At 58.7% G+C, this 18,989-nt stretch overlaps 1 protein-coding gene across 3 annotated transcripts in view; it reads left to right on the forward strand.

The window, feature by feature from the left end:
* Positions 1 to 556: 556 nt before the first annotated feature.
* Positions 557 to 18,989, forward strand: part of MXRA7 (matrix remodeling associated 7) — a 28,910-nt gene continuing 10,477 nt past the window's right edge. For 2 of the 3 annotated variants that reach the window (XM_068413272.1, XM_068413273.1), the window contains exons 1-4: positions 557 to 1,140; positions 7,885 to 7,980; positions 10,298 to 10,358; positions 14,366 to 14,465. In XM_068413272.1, coding sequence (XP_068269373.1) covers positions 655 to 1,140; positions 7,885 to 7,980; positions 10,298 to 10,358; positions 14,366 to 14,465 — 743 coding nt within the window. In that variant the 5' untranslated portion in view covers positions 557 to 654. Of the gene's footprint in view, positions 1,141 to 7,884; positions 7,981 to 10,297; positions 10,359 to 14,365; positions 14,466 to 17,064; positions 17,146 to 18,989 lie in introns of those variants that run through there. The other variant, XM_068413274.1, reaches the window with a different exon arrangement.

Here is an 18,989-nt window from a genome sequence, read left to right on the forward strand (position 1 = left end):
CCTGCGGAAGGTGGAACGACACTCTGAAGCTTGGCAAACGTGCTGCCAGATGCTCCTCACCAGGCATCCTTGTCCTGCCAGCTCCTCTGCCACCCAGCCAAGGGCTAACGAGGTGCAAATGCTCGTTAGGTGTTACATGGGGGCCAGCTGACACCCCAGCCCGCACAGAGCGCCCTGCAATGGTGCTGAGCTCCCAAGCTGTGGGTGCCTCTCTGCTCACAGGAGACAGAGGTGAGGAGACAGAGACCCTTCCAAATCAAACTTACGAATGATGCGAGTGAGCGCGCAGAGCTGTTTGGGAAGGACTTTTTGAATACAGGGCATATAGGGCAGTGTCTGATGAGAGATCCGCCTGCCCCGAGCCCGACACCGCATCAGGCAGAGCCTGGCCCCTCTTGCCCCAATCCCACCCGTGGCTGCGCATCCCCGGCGCGGGGGGATGGCTCCGGCTGCCGGCTCCGTGCGGGAGGTGGGTGCCGAGGCTGCGAAGAGGGGGGGGCCGGGGCTGTGGGCAGGGCCCAGGCAGATGACGCCGGGTGAAGGCGGCTGGGAGCCTGCCCAGCCCCGCCGCAGGCCGAGCGGGCTGGCCGCGCTCCCTCCGCGGCCGCGCAGTCGGGTCGGGGCGGCTCGGGCGGGCTCCGGTAGCAGGGCAGGATGGACGTGGCCGTGGATCTGTACCTGGCCGTCCCGCTGCTCTTCACCGTCCTGGCCCTCGTCCTCGCCTCTGTCTTCGTGAGGCTGCGGGGAGGCGAAGGGGAGCGGGCGGCGGAGCCGCCCCGGGAGCCGGCAGCGGCGGAGCCGGCCCGGGAGGGCGGCCCCGGGGGGGAGGCGGCGGCGGAGGGAGCGGGACCGCCTGCGACCAAGGGGCCGGAGGACGAGGGAGGCCGGGTGCCGGTGGAGGAGGTCGGGGCGGGCGAGCAGGGGAAGGAGGCGGCTGGCGAGCGGCGGGAGGCGGTGGCGGAGCCCGTCCCCGCGGCAGCCGAGAACATCCCCGCGGCCGAGCCCATCCCCGGGGCAGCCGAGAGCATCCCCCGGCAGCCGCCCGCCGAGCCCATCCCCGCGGCCGAGCCCGTCTCCGCGGCCGTCGAGAGCATCCCCCGGCAGCCGCCCGCCGAGCCCCGGGAGGAGGCGGAGAGCAAGGTAAGGCCGGCTCCGTGCGGAGCCTCTCGCCGTCCCCCGGGGCCGTTGGGGTCCCCACAGCCGGTGTGTCCCCCCCCGCAGTGTCCCGGGAGGGGCCGGTGCCCGCGGTGGCGGGGAGGGAGCGCAGCGCCCGGGTTTGCCTCTAAAACAAGGGAGGTTCGGGCAAAAGCCGAGGTTTGTCCTCGGGTGGGGACAAGTGCGTTGTCCCCGAGGGCAGCAGCGGTGGTGGGGGGGCATGTTTCGGGCTCCTTTCCACCCCCGCCCCGCCACGGGGTATACTCTTAAAAATATTCAAGGTAGTGAAGGTTTAAGGGAAGAGAAGGGTTTTTCTGTGAGAGCCAGATCCAGCCCCTGGGAGGCTTTTCCTTCTCCCAAGAGCTAATCCAGGTGCTGGGGGTGTGTGTGTGTGTGTCTTAATTTTTCCCGTCTGCATCCTCTTTCTGTGGGTTGCTGCAACCTGTCCCCTTGCCAGTGCAGGGTCCCCTTACGCTGTCCCCGGCCCGCTGTCCTTGCCAGTCCCAGGGGAAGGGACTGGCTTCCCCCTTCCTCCCAGCCCCAGCAGGATGCTGGTCCCAGGGTCTGACTCCTGGCTGAACTGTGGGGGCAGCAATGCCTATAAATGCCCCATAAATCCTCCTCCGGCACCGAATCTTATTTAAAAACAAAAGGGCAACCCAGCATCCGTGGAACGAGCTTGCTCTGCTATTGCCCGGCTTGGATGGGACTCGGTGACAACCCGAGGTGCCTGAATTCCCAGCGTTGGTGGCTTTCTCCCGGGGTGGCCCTTTGTCCCAATGGGGGGAAGTGAGTAACGGGGTGGCTCCGAAACCCAGGAGCGATGCGTCGTCCGTGTGCAGGCAGCGTGTTTTGGCTGGGGCGCGCAGGCCGGGGGCCCAGGCGCCTGCTGGCTATTATTAGCAGCGTTTGTAATCCTCAGCGACTGTATCCAGGCTGCCGGGCAGCGCAGACAGCCCTCGCCTTGGACAGCATCGCCACTGACTCACTGGATGGCCTTGGGCAAGTCCCAGGTGGTTGCGTACCCCCCCCGTACCGTGATGCTCTGCAAGGCCCGGGCTGAGCCCTGAGCCGCTCTCGGGGCTGGGATGTGGGTCTGCCTCCCCGTGCTCCTCCTCGCCTCCCCTTGTCGTTTCTGAGCCTCTGAGCTCTCCCTCTCCCCTTCCCAGCACCCTGTGCCTGTGGGTAGGGCTCTGGAGCAGCCCCCTCCCTCATCCCAGAGTCCTGGAAGCCACATCTGTCCCTCTGCTGTGTGATTTATTGGTGCCTTTGAGTACCGGGATCTTTGTCAAGCTGGAGAGCCCCTGGGCCGCCATTAGCCAGCTGGGTCCCAGCTGGGCTAGCTCGGCACCAAAGCTGGCCACTGAGCTGGAGCTGCTGTGGGGCCTGAGGCACACCCAGTGCTCTCTGATGAAGTGCAGCACCTTGTCGGGACAGATGGCCACCGTTACTCAAGGCACATGGGGTCTTGTGTCCTCCAGAAGCCTGGCTGGGCCCCGTGGGACCAGGGTCTCTGCTGCGCTGCCCTCAGCCCCTCTTACAGCACAGCAAAGGGGACACTGGAGCTGAGGAGGGTCCTGGCCAGTTTTTCCTCCTGGGAAATGGTTACGTCCCTGTAGGAGCTGGGCAGGTCAAGTCGTCCTCAACCTGAGCAGCGTCTCTTGGGGAAGGACAGGGACCAGGTGGTGGCTGCGGTCTGGGGGGTGGTGGAGGGCAGCGGGAAGGGGGAGGGATGCTTCACGCTGCTGAGTAAGTGTTTGGGAGCGCTGGCCCGCGCGTGATCTCGTCGCTGCCAGGACCGCTCAGCGCAGGCCGCCTGGCCGGGGCTGGTGGTCCCGCGGTGCTGGGTGGCACGGCAGAGGGAGTACGTGCGTTTCCAGCAGGCACCACGCACGTGGGAGCTGGGGGCAGTGCCTGGGCTGCTGATCCTGCGGGCAGAGTCAGGGAGACCATCCACAGCTCCGCAGTCTCCCCGGGGCTCCCCGGTTTTGCTCCCTGCAAATATCCTCAAAGCTGCTTCATCCTCCTCCAGCACTGCTTAGGCCAAAGCCCAGGCGCGTATGAGCCTGGCCTTGGGCAGAGCAGCGAGCGCTGCGGTCCCTGGTGTGACTCAGCAGATGAGGCTCCCGCACACCGTCCGCTCCCGGCAGCATCGGGGCTGCTGCAGGCTCAGGGCTTCTTGGTTCGCTCGGTACCTCAGCGAGCACAGGGCTCTGCTCGGTACTCAGAGAGCTTGTTTCCCCCCCCTCCCGTTTGCTCCCCCTGTACTGCGCCAGGCTGGTTCGGAGTCACTGCAGCCATTAACCAAGATGCTGATGGATGAACCTGCTTGGGGAGAGCGGCCTTGGCGTGTTTAATGGTGGCTGGAGCTGTGCACCCCACTGCCGTCTTCCTCCCCTTCTCCCTGCCTCTGCAACCCAGCGTCTGCTGAGCACCCTGAGCTGGGCCAGCTGCGGGGCTCAGCCTCCCTCCTGCTCCCACCTCCTGCCAGGGCAACCGGCTGCTGAAAGCAGGGTGGGTCGAGGCTTCCCACCCTCTCTGGGGGGAATGGACCGTCGCAGCATCGCGCCCACGGCTGTAAAACGAAGCGGTGGCAGAGCAGGGAAAGGAGCCCCAGAGTCCTTGTTTCCGTTAACTGCTGGTAGTGGGTTCCCCTTGTCTCTGCTGGCTCCCATCACTGAAAAAAAGTTAATTAGTGTGTTGCTGTCTGTTCCCATCCCCAGCCCCAGTTTGTTAACGGATGAGGCAGCGCTGTCAAAGCAATTCCCTAATGAAAAGCTGTTGGGTGGGAACTGCAGCATTGCTGGGGCTGCTGGGTCTGGTTCTGGCAAGAAAGGGTCAGAAAATTTCAATTCTCTAATGAGTATTTCTGTCCTGGACATGGCAGGTGGCAGGGCCAGGGCAGGGATTTCAGCGGTGCTCCAGAGCCAGTGCTGGGACGCTGGTCTGGCCAGGATGCTCTGGAGATGGGGAGGGCGAGCAGGCAGTGCCAGGCTCTCTGCGGGGCATGGCAGCCTGTCTAGTTTGCCAAGGGTTAACAGCTGGTGACTTCAAAGAGAGCAGGATGAAGTGGGTGACAGTGGGGAGAGAGGGGACAGCTCTGGAGGTGATCCGGTAAGGAGGGGCCTTGCACTCGGAGGTGCCCAGCTCGTCCTGGCCAGGGAAAGTCATGCAAGCCCTGCCCGCTCAGGACAGCATGCTGGGCTGTCACTCGGACACAAAGGGGATGTCACCCCGGTCTGTGCATTCCTGGGGGCTCCCAGTGCCCCTGGACACACAGGCACAAACCACCCAGCTGCCAGCAGGGACCCTCTTTAAATATATTTTATTATATGGTTCCCACCCATGTGAACGGCTGCTGGGTGAGCCCCCAAGGCTGCTCCCTGCCCAAGGATGCCGTCTGGCCCGTCTGTTGCAGCCAGAGGTGTCATAGAATCATAGAATCACAGACTGGTTTGGGTTGGAAGAGACCTTAAAACTCATCCAGTTCCAACCCCCCTGCCATGGGCAGGGACACCTTCCACCAGACCAGGTTGCTCCAAGGCCCATCCAACCTGGCCTTGAACACTGCCAGGGAGGGGGCAGCCACAGCTTCTCTGGGCAACCTGGGCCAGGGTCTCACCACCCTCACAGGGAAGAATTTCCTCCTAATATCTCAATCTCCCCTCTTTCGGTTTAAAACCGTTCCCCCTCGTCCTGTCACTCCATGCCCTTGTAAAAAGCCCCTCTCCAGCTTTCCTGTAGCCCCTTCAGGTACTGGAAGGTGCTAGAAGGTCTCCCGGTGTTGGCGCCTGTGGTGGGTGCTTGCCAGAGGCCGGGGCAAAAAGGGGAGAGCGGCGGCTGAGCCGGCTGGGTGCAGTGCTGGGGGTGCTGCACAGGGCCATGATGTGCCTGCAGGGACAGGCACTGCTGAGCCGGGACTCCTCACCCTATGGTGGGACGCGCCGGTGTTTCCTCATCAGCCTGGCGCTGCCTGACCCCTTGCCGGGGGCTGATGGCCCCGGAGCTCTGGGGGGGCTCTGGCCGCTCCGTGGCTCGTCTTTGCCTGCAGCAGTGACTGGGGGACTGGTGGGAGCAGACGCTCCCCATGCTTTGGGGGGTCGGAGCTGTGAAGCGCTGCCTCCCCACGAGGCACGTCACCCGCTGGGCACCCCGGGGCTGGCAGGACCATCGCCCAGGGCAGGAAAACTGCCCTTGTTCTGCAGCAGCCACTTCTCTGGCTGGCGGGAGGAGGGAGAGCCCCAGCAGCGGGGTGAAAGGGAGCTGCCGACAGAGCAGCTGCTTTGCTTTGCTAAACTCTGCCCGACATTATTATTTATTATTTTTTTAAAGGCTTCTTCCTTCCCCTTTTCCTCCTGGCTTTTCTCTTTCTGGCTGGCTGTCTCCTGTCTGCTTTCTTTCCCTCTTGCAACATCTTGCATCAGGCTTGGAGCAGAAAGTGCAGCCATAAATGGCAACGCGCAGGGCCTGGGAGTTTAATCCAAGATAATTTTCTCCCCCAGCTTTGCAGCCTGGGATCCTCCCTTTTCCCGGAGCTGGAGGGGGGCACTCGTTTGTCTCCATCCTGCCCATAGACGCTGGGGCTGTCCCTATGACCGAGGACAGGGAGAGGACACATCAGCCCCACGGCCTCCTCGTTTCCCTTCTGAGAAGGGAAACCCATTGCTCAGAGGGGTTTGTGCCAGGGATGGAGGAAGCGGGGAGGAAACGGCCAGAAATGAGCTGAAAACCAGATGATGCTGGGATGGGGAGCCCGGCCTCCACCTCCCGTAGGGCTGGGAGAGGGCTCGCGTGGGGGCAGAGCCACGAGGGGGGGGGCTTGGGGGGACAACACCAAGCTCCTGCATCTGAGCCACCTTCCCCTGGGTGACTTGGGGCCGTCTGTGGTCGGTGCTGCCTGCACCCAAAATGTCCCTGGAGGTCTTGTCCTCACTCCTGCTTCAGTCCAAGGCCTCCGCTGCTGGAGGCGGCTTTGTGCGCGGGCGTCTCGCTTGTTGGCCGTGGAAGGGCAAAGCGTGTTTCTGATGATCCAACAAATGCTTCAGCTCTAAAGCCCGGAGCTGCCAAAAGCCAAGACAAACGTGTTGTGGTGTTGGTGTTTAAGGTAAACGACTTGTTGGATTTTAACCCTGCGGTGTCGCTGGGCTTTCCAAAGCCCCAGGCAGGCCAGGTGAGGTGTGATTCAGGTGTAAGCTGGCACGGGATGTGCTGTGGGGTGGGCTGGGTCCATCCCGCCCGCAGGCAGGAGCAGGCAGGGAGCGTGGGGCAGGTTCCCGGCCCCTCGGGGCCAGGCAGCTGCCACCGAACGCGTCCCCTCGCCGATGCTGGCAGCAATGCCATCGTTGTTTGCCGCAGCAGCTGGCCCGGGTAGCCTGGGTCAAGTCTCCTCTGGATGCTCCCAGATAATGACGTGCGTAGTCGCCCTGCAGTGCTGCTTGTTGCCCTTTTTTTTAATGCAGGGAGGCTTTCTTGGTCAGCGTGAAACCATGGAAAGACGCTGGCTCGCAGGCTGGTGACCAGAGCACTCGGGTCCCTGCTTCTCCAGCAGCTCCTCCTGCCATCTGGCCCTGGGCCACACTTCCCTCGCTCCCCACTGCTCAGAGCAGCACCTGGGGTGCCGCAGTGTCCTCTTTGGTTGTCAGATCTCCCAGCGTTGCTCCAACACCTTCCCCCTCCATTTTTCGGCTGCAGGGTGCTGTCCTGTTCTCGCAGAGCATCCCATGCCCGGGACACGGCAGACCCTGGCTCGGCTGCTCTTGCCCTACAGCTGCGAGAGGAGCCGGCACAGCAGCACCCATGGCAGGGCTGAGGAGCCCTGAAACTTGGGGCAGGCTCCCTGGGGGTGTCGGGGTGCTCCAGGCAGGGAGGGCTCTCCCCTCCGCGCTGGCTGGCAGGGTCTGTGGGCACAGCCAGGCTCAGAGTGGGGGTTTTGTCCCTGCCAACCGTTTTTCAAGCCAGCCTGGAGGCTGCTCCCAGCCCTGGTATTTCGCTGCAAGGCCAACAGACACGGTGTCCTCGCTCCCTGCCCACGCGTATCCTCCTTCACGGCCGCCCTCCCGGCGCAGGGGAAAGGTTCAGCTGAGAAGCGTCAGGGCAGGGAGAGGGCAGGGGGAGGAAGGCTTGGCACGGGGGTCGAGGCCATTCTGCGTTCCAAGCTGGTGTGGGGCTGAGCGGGCAGGGAAGTCCCAGCTCCGGGATTGCAGCGGGGGGACGGGAGGGTTTCAAGGGGGTATTACCCGGTGATGGGGAAGGCAGCTGGCAGAGCAGGCCCCGCAAGCGTTAATGAACTGAGCGTACCGTGCCCTCCCTCTCCTCTCCCCTCCTGCTAGTCCCCATCATCTGCTGCATCAGCATCCCGGGCAGCCGCCTCCAGCCCTGCCAGGACACCCAGGCAGCCGAGCCCGGCGCTGGCCGAGCTGCTCCCCCTCACCCATGGCTCCTTGCGAGGGTCCTGGTCCCGTGGGATGGGGCTGCTGCAGAGGGCAGCTCACGAGCTCCAAACCCTGCTCCAGGGCTGGGCACTGAAGGTCTCTGGTGTTCCTCACTCCAGCAGCCATGCCACAGCTCGGCACACGGGTTGGAGGCAGCGTGGGCTCAGGCACTGGGGCGAGGTGGGCTGCTGGCCCCATCTGGAGGTTTGCCCACGTGTGCTGGTGCTGCCGGGGCTGGTTGGTTAAACACGGGGAGGGCTTGGGGGCGTTTGTGCTCAAAGGTTTTCTCTCTTTCCAGATACCACCTTTGGGTGCCTCACTTGGGTCCGGCCTCGGGCACACGGGACAAGCGGAGGGTGGATGTGACCACACAGCACTTTCCAGCAAGGCAGAGGTGCGTAGGATGGAGAGGGTGGCACCATGAGCAGTGTGCTGGTGTCCCTGCACAGATGGGACATCGTCCTGGGGTAGGAGCGGCCATGGAGGGGGCAGCGCCTGCCCACTGTGCTCCCCCGGGGGGGTTTGGGTGGGCTTTTAATGGCTTGGTCTGTTTAAAGCAGAGAGCAGCAGTGCTCCAGGTGCAGATGGGCTGCCTGGATGCACAGGGAGCGATGCCTGTCTGCTCTCGGGGGTCAGCGAAGGCAGCCTGGGTGGCTCTGGTGGTGGCACAGCGATGGCTGCGGGTGCGAGGGAGCGAGCGGCCCCGGCGAGGCGGGCTGCCAGGGATGCTGAGGCCAGGGCCGCAGCATGGGGGGAAGGGAGGTGCTGGCATCTGCCTCCAAGCCATCTGAGCAGAAAAACATCCCTCTGCAGCGAGCTACTGGCTGCCACGAGCAGGGGGCTCCCAGCACGCCACGGCCACTGCGTGTTGCTGTCACCTCCCAGCCTGGCATCCCCGGCTGCCCCCTCTCTGCTCCCATCAAATGTTTATTCCTCTGGGTTGGAGCAGAGATATTATTTTCCTTCCTTGGAAGTTTGGCACCCAAATTTCCTACGTGCTTCCACTGTTAAATGCTCAGAAATTCTCAGTTCCTAATGCCTGGGCAGGGAGCAGGCTAAAATAACCCCTTTTTGTGCCAGCTCCTAGAGGGTCGGGTCTCCCTGGGGGCATCCTGGCTCACAGGGAGAGGTGGATCTGATGGGGAACTGCTGTCCCGGGCTCGTGGCCGAGTCCCTGGGGCCAGGGCTGAGCATCCCCTCCCCAAGGCTGCGCCTTTGGGTGCTGCCCCGCTCCCAGCCGTCCCCGGGGGAAGCCTGGGTGTCCGGTGGGAAGTGCCCATGTTTGGAAACGTGGCCCGAACTAGCGGTGGCTGCGGGGGGCGGGGGTCCCGGCGGCGTGTCCTTCTGGGGAGCCGCAGAGCAGGGTGGCGAGAAGAAGCCAACTGGCTGTGAATAATCGGCGCATTCCTCAGCGATGACAAACTAACCTAGTTCTGGGTCAGGGCTGCATACCGTGCTCCAGCAGTTTATCTAACGCCGTGCATTGCAAAGCGTCGGCCCTGCAGGGTCCTTCTCAGCCAGCCTTCATCTCCCCTCACGTCTCCTTCACCCCAATTTTTTTCCCGGGTGCTCAACAGCACAGCGCCTTGCCAGGCTCCCTCCATGCTCCCTCCTCTCTCCCGTGTGCTTTGCCCTTTGCACGCCAGCCCCGTCACTTCAAATCGAACGCACGGGGCCGGGGAGGGTGCAGGAGGACGCGGGCTCCAGGGTGCTGCTGCCCGCGGGGCTCGGCTCACGGGGGTTTGCAGCCAGGGTGCTGGGTGCTGCACTTTGCGGGAGGGAGGCACCTACGCGGGGGCACTGCCGGGTGTCCCTGTCCTATCTCCGGAGCTGGAACGCTCCTCGCCCTCCCTGCTTGCCGTTGGCATGACTCTGCGATGTGTACCGCAAGGGGAGGGAATCTGGGCTTGATAAAGCTTGTTGTGGCTTGTAGGAGGCAACCCCAAAACTTCCACAATTGCTTTGTGTTAAAAAAAAGAAAGACAAAGCGTTGTTTGATTGCTGCTGCTGTCTGTGCTCCAGAGACCAGCCACGACGCAGCAGTGCGGGCGGGCATGTCTTGGAGGAATGAGGGGCCAGGGGTGTCTTGGGGGGCTGCTGGCAGGGTCCCAGCACGAACCCCCCAGCACTGGCTTCAACCACTAGTCCCGGCTGGTGAGTGCTCCCGTGCTGCGGAGCAGCCGCTTGGCCCGTGGTGGCTTTTGCTGGGGACCTGTCTCCTCCTAGAGCTGGGACAGTCCCTCCAAGCCTGCCCTGAGGACACACAGAAGTCCCGGAGGCTCGTGGCTCGGTCCCCTGCACGTCCCCGGGCAGGGTGGGGGGCGCAGCGGGTGCTGGCGGGGGGTGCCAGCCGGGGCAGGGCGCTTGGGCACAAGACTGTCCCTGGGGATGCCAGGCTACAGGTGCTGCTTAAAGACCTTCATAGCCCCTCGGTTATGGGGAGGCACGTGCAGTTCACAGCCTTTGGGTGGGACTGCAGTAAGCAAGGCTAAATCCCCCCCACTGACGAGTGAGAAGAAAGCAGACTAATGAACCTTGCTTGTTAATGAGCATCCTTTAGGCCTGTTCCGTGAAGGAGGCAGGGAAGGGGTACCCAAACCTCACCTCGGGAGCTCCGGTCTCTGCCCTGCGGGCTCTGGTGCCCCAGCCAAGCATGGGTTATTTAGCACAGCACCTTCTCCTCACGGCTGCTTTGTTTTTAACTCCTCCAGGAGGAAGATCCGGACTCAGAAAATGAGAAGCTGGTGGTGAGAGAGCTGGAGGATGAGGATGGTGAGTGCCGAGCAAGCCAGCACCCTGCAGGGAGGGTACGGATGGGTTCGAGGGGCTGAAGCCCTGAGTATCTGGGGATGGTCTCCTTCCTCTGCAAAATGCAGAGGAGATTCCTGCCCCGGCAGCAGCCCCTCTTGGCTTCCCCAGATGCCCTTAGGCTGTTTGCCATGGGGTAGCTTTGTGATGAAGCTGCCCCAAAAGCTGCTTCTTGGCATCCACAACAATCTCCAGGGGTTTTAGTCAGAGCCGTGTTTAACTGATGAGTCAATTAATTGATTGGAAAATGATTAATTGACTAATTGGGGTGACAACTGCTGTGCTCGTAAGAAAATGAAACAGATGGTGCCAAGCAAGAGCGTGTGTCTGGAGGGGACCCTGCTCTCCTGAGCAGCCCCGGGGATGCTGGGTTGTCCCCAGGAGCCCCTGCCCGGGGTGGCCATGGGCAGCAGGACAGCTTGGGGTGTTCCCCCTTCCCTGCCCCACTTTCTGCTTGCCCTTTTTAAGGCGCTGTGTGGCAATCCCCTGCTGCGGGAGGATTACGCCTAATGCCACAGAGAATCAAACTTTAATCCTGGTGCCATGCCCACAAGGTGGGGGAAACGCCTTTGGAGACGCTTATTCCACCCTGTTAGGCTTCCTCACAGCACTGGTGATCGGGGGTGTTACCACGCAGGACCGTGGGAGACCTGGTTTGGGGAATGATGGACGTATCCTGTCGAATGGGTGCTCTGCCAGGGTCTGCATCCTTGGGCTCAGCCCTGTTTCAGGGCTACTCTGGTACCGCCGTGCATCACCCCGAAGCGGCTGTGGCTCAGGATCAGGTGATGATGGTCCCTGGCCGTGGGTCGTCACTAGCCCAGCATCCTCAAGCATCTCCTGCAGACAGCCACTGATCCCTCTCCTGAGTTATTTACACAATTTCTGAGGTGTTTTATAACGGGACTGGGTAAAGCTCAGCCTGAGGAGGAAGAGGTGAGCGGTGGGCAGCTGGGAATAACGGTGGTGCCCTGGCTTTGCTACGGAGCAACCTCGCTCCTTCCTTTACCGTTTCTCCTGGGCATTGCTGGGTCCTGGCCCAACTCAAGCCACTGAGGTGCTGCCTGGCAAGCCCGTGAGCAGAGATTCCCCTCGAGCACACGGGGATGGCACGGAGAGTGTCACCAGCCCGGGATACTGCCACGGTGGCCAAAACCACCAAGCAGCCTCCTCCCTGCTGCGGGCAGCGAGGCTCGCGGGGAGCTGGCAGGTCCTTGCTGGGTGCGCTGGGGCGAGCGTGTTCGGGGCAGAGGTGCACTCAAGGGGCTGCTGTCAGGGTCACAGCGCTGGCAACGCGAGGGCAGAGAGATGAAAGACAAATGTTTTCTTTAATATGAACTCACGGAGGCTCTGAGTAAGTAGGTCACCTCATATTGCTGTAGTGTTCTCGCTGTCCATGTGAAAACCCGGCCTCCCCTTTTCTGTGTGCTTTCCTGGAGTTTGTTTTCAGTCTGCAAAAAAGTTCCTGAGCTCAGAAAACATCCAGTGGTTTCCAAAGCCACGTACTGGCTCCTTTTTAATCACAACATGTGGACTGGGAGATGGGTGGCCCCCTCGCCTCCCTCTTCCCTTATTCTTTTCTGGCGGGGTGGCAATTAAACTGCCCTTTTTGGGACAGGCAAAATCCCAAATCTCAATTTACTTGGCAGAAAACCACGTGAGGGAAATGATCTTAATTGTCCTTGAAATCAGGCGAGCTATACAAAGGTAATGAAATGGCTCCTGCCCTGCAGCGTGGTAAGAAACAGGATGTTACACCCTCTTTATTTTTTTTTTTTCCTTTCTCTTAATATCTCCCAAAGCAGCAGCCGGCTGAATTTTCTTTCCATGCACCCAAAGGGCTGATAAGCCGCAGCATTACTGCGTGTTCCCAGCTGGCCGGGCTTGTTTGTCTGCTGGTTCAGTGGTTTTCCCACCGAGGGAGGTGGGATATGGCCAAGCTGAATGTCTGGGACTGCGGGATCGGCGCATCGGGGTGCTGGCGTTTGGGCACTTGTGAAGACACTAGGGAAAGGGTTTGCCTCACTGTTCCCTCGGGAACCCCAGCAGTGTTTTGGGATTAGAGAAACACTCCGGATCAGTAACTGAGCAGTAATCCACCGGGACTGCCCAGGGAAGCTCCCCGAGATCAGGGACGCGGAGTTGTCGAGAAGGGAGGAAACGTGGCTATCTGCAGGGAGGAGGTTTCTGATACGTTCCCAGCCTGCTACCATCGCTCAGGCACGCTCCGTACGCAGCGGCAGTGACCTTGCAGGTCCCGTACCTGCCCGCGCAGCGTCCCACATCTTGTTTCTGAGATCTCAGGTTTCCCCATCTACAAAACAAGGTGCTGACTTGCCTTTCGCATGGGGGTCCCCAAGATCTGTGAGAGCTCTGGCAGCAGCTGAGTGCGTGCGTGAGCTTGGGGTTGGAGAAATTGCTAAATCGAGCAGTTGACCCTGGACAGGGAGAGAAAATCCTGGAGGGGAGTATTGACCAGAAAACAAAGGGGAGGTGCTGATGCTGAACCCTTCTGGGTGTGAGGAAGGGAGGAGAGGTGCTATGGGGTGTTTGTCATTTGGGTGCATGGAGGAGGAGAGACTGTCATGAATGTGGTGCCTGCAGTAGCAGTGGTGAGGGCTGGAAGGGGCTTCCTAGGTGGGGACAGGGAATAGGTTACGTACAAGTTGGGGCTTTCTCTCCTGCCACAGAAGACAGAGGAGTTTCACCACGCTTAGGGTCTCACTGGTGCTGAGAGGTATCACCCTGGATATTTGGGTTGTGGATAACGTGCAATTTTTCAGGGCCATGCAGATAATGCTGTAACATCTTCTTTTTGTAGACCCCTTAGAAGTATCCGCAGGGCTCCAGGTGTGGAAACAGCAGATGTTCCTGGGTGGATGTGGAAACAGCAATGGTAGATAGCTCGATGTGAGGCAGCCGAGTCCTGCAGTCCTTGGGAGATAAAGGCTTGCAGATAAACAGCCCACAGATAACCAATAAAGGCAACTGCCCGCAGCAGCTGCTCTTCCTGGGCTGCCCTTTGGATTGACCTCCACTCCTTTTGTTTTCTCCCGTCTGTAGGAAGATAAAGCAGGGGAGAGGTTTTTAAAAGCAAATAGTGCTCGAACAAAATCCGATTGGAAAAGGATCGGCTTTGGCTCAGAGTCTGTGAGCTTCGGTGCTCTAATTAGCACAGGGCTGAGGCTGGCGAGCCGGGTAGGAGAGCACCCAGGCCTGGAGAAGGAGACCTCCGTTTCCTCTTTAGGTCTGTCAGCTGGTGACAGAGGGACTTGGAGCCAGCTGTGTTGGTGCTCCTGGGGCTGCCATGGCTCAGCTCTGTTTGCAGCCCTGGGATTTGCAGTGTGACACCTCCTTTTTTCACAAGCTTTGTCAAGGGCTGCAGGAGGGCTGCTGGGCTGCGTGGCCTGGGACAGCTCTGCTCATGGCACCATCCATGAGCCCCAAGCATGGAAAAGGGCCTCTGGACAAGGAGAGGGAGAGAAGAGGAATGCAGGTCTGGAGAGGAGAGGCGGAAAATGCTGCGAGCTAATCAGGGCAGGATTAGCATGTCTTGATAAGCCAAGATAGGTCTGCAAGGCTTTGAAACCAAAGAGAGCAATAGCATATGGTTCCTGTGCTGTAGGATTTACTTGGATCTGCTTCCAAGCAGGGCTGCTTGTCACAGAGATCCTTGCTATTTCCAGTGCTAGCTGCAGCTGGGATTCCTGCCGTCCTCTGGCCAGCAACACCTTGGCTCTCCACCACAAACCACACAGCTTCCCTGACACTGCCCAGGCTTTCTGGAGACTGGAGCTGACTGTGGAAGTATCTTTTTGGGGTGGCCATAGCATTTAGGGTGCGTGCGTGGGAGCAGGGGTCAGCGAGAAGCTCGAGGGAACAAGCCCACTGCTGTTGATCGCAGCTCTCAGGAGGTCACTGGCTCACACAACCTCTTGCTCTTCTTTGTCTCTCCCTCTCCCACTCTCCAGCTGCAGATGAGACTTTCTCTTTTAAATACAGTCCTGGCAAACTGAGGGGAAACCAGTACAAGTCAATGATGACCAAAGAAGAACTTGAGGAAGAACAAAGGTGAGTTTCCTTTTTCTTCTTGCCCAAGGCCATCTGGTTGGCCTCCTCTTGAAGCAAGCTGGGTGTGTTCAGGCCTCTCTCCCCCCAAACTACCTTGATAGCCTTGGGCTCAATGTCTCATTGCACCATGGTCCAGACCTCTCCTGCCCAGGACGACATGAGAACAAATAAAGTCATGCTGATTTAGGAGATGGAGACACTGTGGCCCTATATACCCTTGGAGCTGTTCAAGCTCCTTCTCTGGGTGCTTAGACCAAATTTCCCAGCTGACGAAAGCTGGTGTAGGTCCCCTGATCCCATTAGTACCACGCTGATTTACATCTGTTGAGGACCTGATCTCTAGCTAGTTCCCCTCCCTTTACCCTGTGGATGGCCTCCAAACTGAGGACATGGGCATAGCTCAGACATACTGGAGCAAAACGAGTGAGTGCGGAGCTTTAGCGTTCACTGTGTCAGGGCTAAGACTGGGGACGTCCATTAAGACTGGGGATGTCCATACCTAGGGCTGGCTCCTCAGCTGTAAGTGATGGTGGGGATTTGCCACATAGTGGCCCTGGTAGAGAAGGAGAATTGTCCATCTCGCACTTTTTGTTAAAGCTTCCTCCTGAGCTTGAGCCCTGCCTGAAGAAAGAGCGAGCCTGTCCCATTACTGAAAACAAGCTTTCCAGCTCAAGATTTCCCACTTCCCAGTCCGTACGAGGAAAGTCGACCCCAACCTTGCACTTCGAGCTATCCAAAGCCAGTCAGTGTGAAGTCTCTGCCCACGTGCAGAGGGAGTCCTTTAGCTCACGGGCACCCGGAGCCATGCTAAACCAGAGATGTCAAACCCCAGAGCCAAGGGCTTTGCCCTACAAGCAGACTCTGTGGCAGGCTGCTCCCTAGCAGATGTGTGCAGCTCGTACTCCTTCCCTCTTGGGCGAGCTGCAGGGAACTGACTTCCCAGAGGTGGCTCAACAAGACTGGGAGATGTTGTTCTCTCCACTGCTGTCCCAAGGGCTGTGGGACCCAATTCTCCACCCAGTGGTGTGTACCTCCTAGAATGACTTGGGGGAATTTGTCCCCGCTTGCCTGTGATGCCGTGGTTTGGGTACCAGCACAACCAGAGTTGTGTAAAGGCTTGACACAGACTAAGTGGAAACTCGAGGACAGCAGGGAAAGCAAGGTCAGAGGGATCCCATCTCACCCCTGGGTCAGGGCTGATCCTGCCGGCAAGCCTTGCCTCGAGGCCCCTGAGCAACATCTCCACGTCGCTGGCAGCTGGGCTGGCTGGGATTTGTCTCCATGGCGTGAGCAGGGTGCTGTGGTAGGCAGCGTAAATACAGAGACCTGCCCGAGGGCTGGCACTGACATGTCTTTGCTCTGGTCCTGGGGGAGACTCAGGTGGCACACGGGGCTCCGTGCAGGCTGCCTTCACTAGCTGAGTCCACAGCCATTCTCTCCACGTCAAACCCAACTTTCCACAAAAGAGATGTCTTCCCTTTCTCCCCCCGCTTCTGGGCTCCCAGTTGTCTGCAGATCTCAGGCTTCACCTGCCTTATAGCACTGCTAGGAGCAAAGATCTGCAAGGGCTGTGTGCTCCAGGGTCGGCAACAGAAATGACCTATGGTTTCCTCTGGCACTGGGTTGATTCTGCATTGTTGGTACCAGGAAAAATGTTATTTTCTTTCTTCCTTTTGTTTATATCTTTATCGTGCCTGAAGCCCCCAACCTGTAAAATGCAAAGCAGGTCTGTTAGTGTCATTGTATTTTTCAGCTGGGGAGGGTGGTGGTGGAATGAATGGAGTAAACATGAGTGAAACCCGCGGGGCTCAATGGGAATTGCTTTTCAGGACCCTGCTAAGCACCGATGCAAAAATCTACTTGCAGCAGGCAAATTCAAACCCTTTGCACCAGCAGCTCCATCCAAACCAGCTGAGCAATCGCTGCTCAGGTTTTCAGGGCCAGGAGTCCTGTAGGGCCTCGGGCTGGTTCCTCTGTGGCAACAAATGCTGCTGCTGTCGCCTGGCCTGGGGACACTGAGGGGACATTGCCTACAGACAGCAGTGCGATGGGGGATTTGCACTCAGGATGGTAGAACCAGCTCCAGGGGGTGGTGGACTTTTCCTGGGCGTGTGGGATTTCCAAGGCATTGCTGCTCACGTCCGTCTGGAGTGGTCTCAGGGCAGGACAGTGCACCTCGGACTGACGGACAGTGCCTGGGCATTGGGGTCCCTTGGAAGCTCCCGGCAGCCTTCCACGCTGAGGGCCATTGGCAGACGTGTTTTTCCTACTGCTCCTTTATTTTCTTCTCTTCCATATTTGTGTTGTTTGTTTCTTGAAGGCAGCTTTGTGATTGTTTTTTTTGTCTTGCTTTGTTGCTGGCTTACTTTTTTCCCCAAAAATCTTCACTCCGGCATCAGTAGCTTCTCATTTCAGGCCTTGCAGGTGGTATAAGGGGGCAGGGCTGCTGCCAGGTAAGCTCCCGGGCGAGCTGAGCACAGCAGCTCAGCCCAGTCCTGCATCCTTCTCCCTTGGCCATCCCATCCCTCTCCCCGACTCCATGCACCCCAACCATGCTGCCGATCTGCTGTGACCCAGGTTTGACACCTTTATGTTGCAGGATTGAGCTGACCTCTGATCTCACATCTCTGTAGCAAGTACCTTAGGTCCTCGGCCACAAACATTCTTGCAAATCTTTTTGGTAAGGACACGCTGTTTCTTAGAAGTAGTGGTACCACTGGTAACATCTGCTAATGTGGTTTTTTTTTTGCTTTTGGGTCTCATTTTCTGGGGGAGGGTTTGTTTCGGAGCTGCAGTTGACTGCTTGTCCCACCTCCCTCCCCCTTCCATTCTCATAACAGATTAATGAGTCCGCTCCCCCCTGCCTCCATCTCGCTTTCCATGAGCGCTCCGGGGGGAATGGGGGCTCTCATGTTTGGATGGTCACCCCTTCCATCTTGGATGCCTGAAGTTGGGACATGCCACGACCACTTCTGTTTCCTGATTTGGAAAATTAGGGCTGCAGAGTGAGTGGGTAGTTAGTCCTAAGGTGTGTCACCAAAGCTGAGTCAGGCTTAGTCTTTGCTTTTAGCCCTGTTGCTCCTCCAGTTTTCCCATGGACCAACAGCTTCCCACGTGTAACAGCCTGTAAGCAACATCCCAAAAATACAAGTGGGTCCCCCAGACCTCCTTGAGGCTACTTGTTGTGTTGATCAGTAGTCCACGAGTCCTAATTTAGGGACCCCTAATTTTGGAGGTGCCATTAAAAGAATTACTTGCTTTTTCCAGGAAGAGCTATAGGACTTCAGGGAGGAGAGGACAGGCATGCAATAGATTGGGTTATTTAACCAAAAACTCACTTCTGCTCTAACCTGCATCACTCCAGAAGTTGTGGCTGTCTTGCCTAGTATGCACTTGAGTCTTGCGGCTTCAAACTGGTGCTAAATCTGGACTAAAAGGGGAAGGAATGTGACCTTTACTGGGTGATGCAACTTCCTGCTTCTGGTTACTTCGTCTTAAAAAAACAGAGGGACTGCTCAGTGAGGGAGAAGGACAGTAAATGTAGTTAGGAAATGGATCTGCTCAGGTGGTGGCTGTGCTGGATCACACCTGGTGGGTCACCAGTACTTCTAGAACAGAAGCACATAGTGTTTGCTCCCCTGGGGGAGAAAAATAGTCTGGGCAGGAAGGGGAAGAGTGCAGGGGAAGGATGCAGCCCTTAGTCAAGCCAGCACAGCATATTTCCCAAATCTTTCTCTTCTGCACCTGAGGCTTTTGGCCCTCTATGGCCAACTGTATCTGCCATGGTGCAAAGCAGTAGCTCAGGCTGGGAAAGGAGACTCGTAGCAGTGCAGCTTGCCCCTGTTCAGACAGGGCTGAGTTGTGTAGGCATGAGACACGGCCCCCAAGGGCTGACTGTTAGGTGTTGCTGTCCTGGCTGGGCGCCTTGTGCAGATGAAGGAGGAAGAGGAAGGGCTCCCCAGTGTGCCTTCATGGCTCGCATGGATGGATTGAAGTGGTCTCTGCCAGCTGCTCTTCAGAGATTCAAAGAGGTTAGTGGTTTTTTTTTTTTGCAGTTAGAAAGGAGTATGATCAGGACTTTGTTGAGCTTTGACAGCTGCAACAAGGCTCCACTCATAGTGAAAGAGAAAACAGGAGAAACGACTCCCTTGGGTCTCTGCTTTCAGCTCTCCCTTTCCATGAGGCAGAGCAGGTCCCAGCCAAGTCCTGGTTGTCCTCGGTCATGCCGAAGGGTTCAGAGAACCTCTTGGTTACAAGGCATTGAATAAAGCTGGGCTTGGACCCTGGATTTTCAGCAAGGCAGGGTGCCCTGGACAGACCCTGGCTCTAGAGAATGGTAGAGAGACCTTTCCCTGCTCTGCCAGACATCCCGGATCAAAGTGGGGATGCAGCTGTGGATTGAGGGAGAACCGTGCTGAAGTTTGGTTTTGAACAAGACAATGCTCATGATGAAAACTCTGGAGCACACAAGGGCAGGAAGCAGCTGCAGGGGTTTAATAACCATGTTGATCTATTTTGAACATC

This window comes from Nyctibius grandis, chromosome 15 (assembly GCF_013368605.1).
Source record: "Nyctibius grandis isolate bNycGra1 chromosome 15, bNycGra1.pri, whole genome shotgun sequence".
Taxonomy (NCBI): domain Eukaryota; kingdom Metazoa; phylum Chordata; class Aves; order Nyctibiiformes; family Nyctibiidae; genus Nyctibius; species Nyctibius grandis.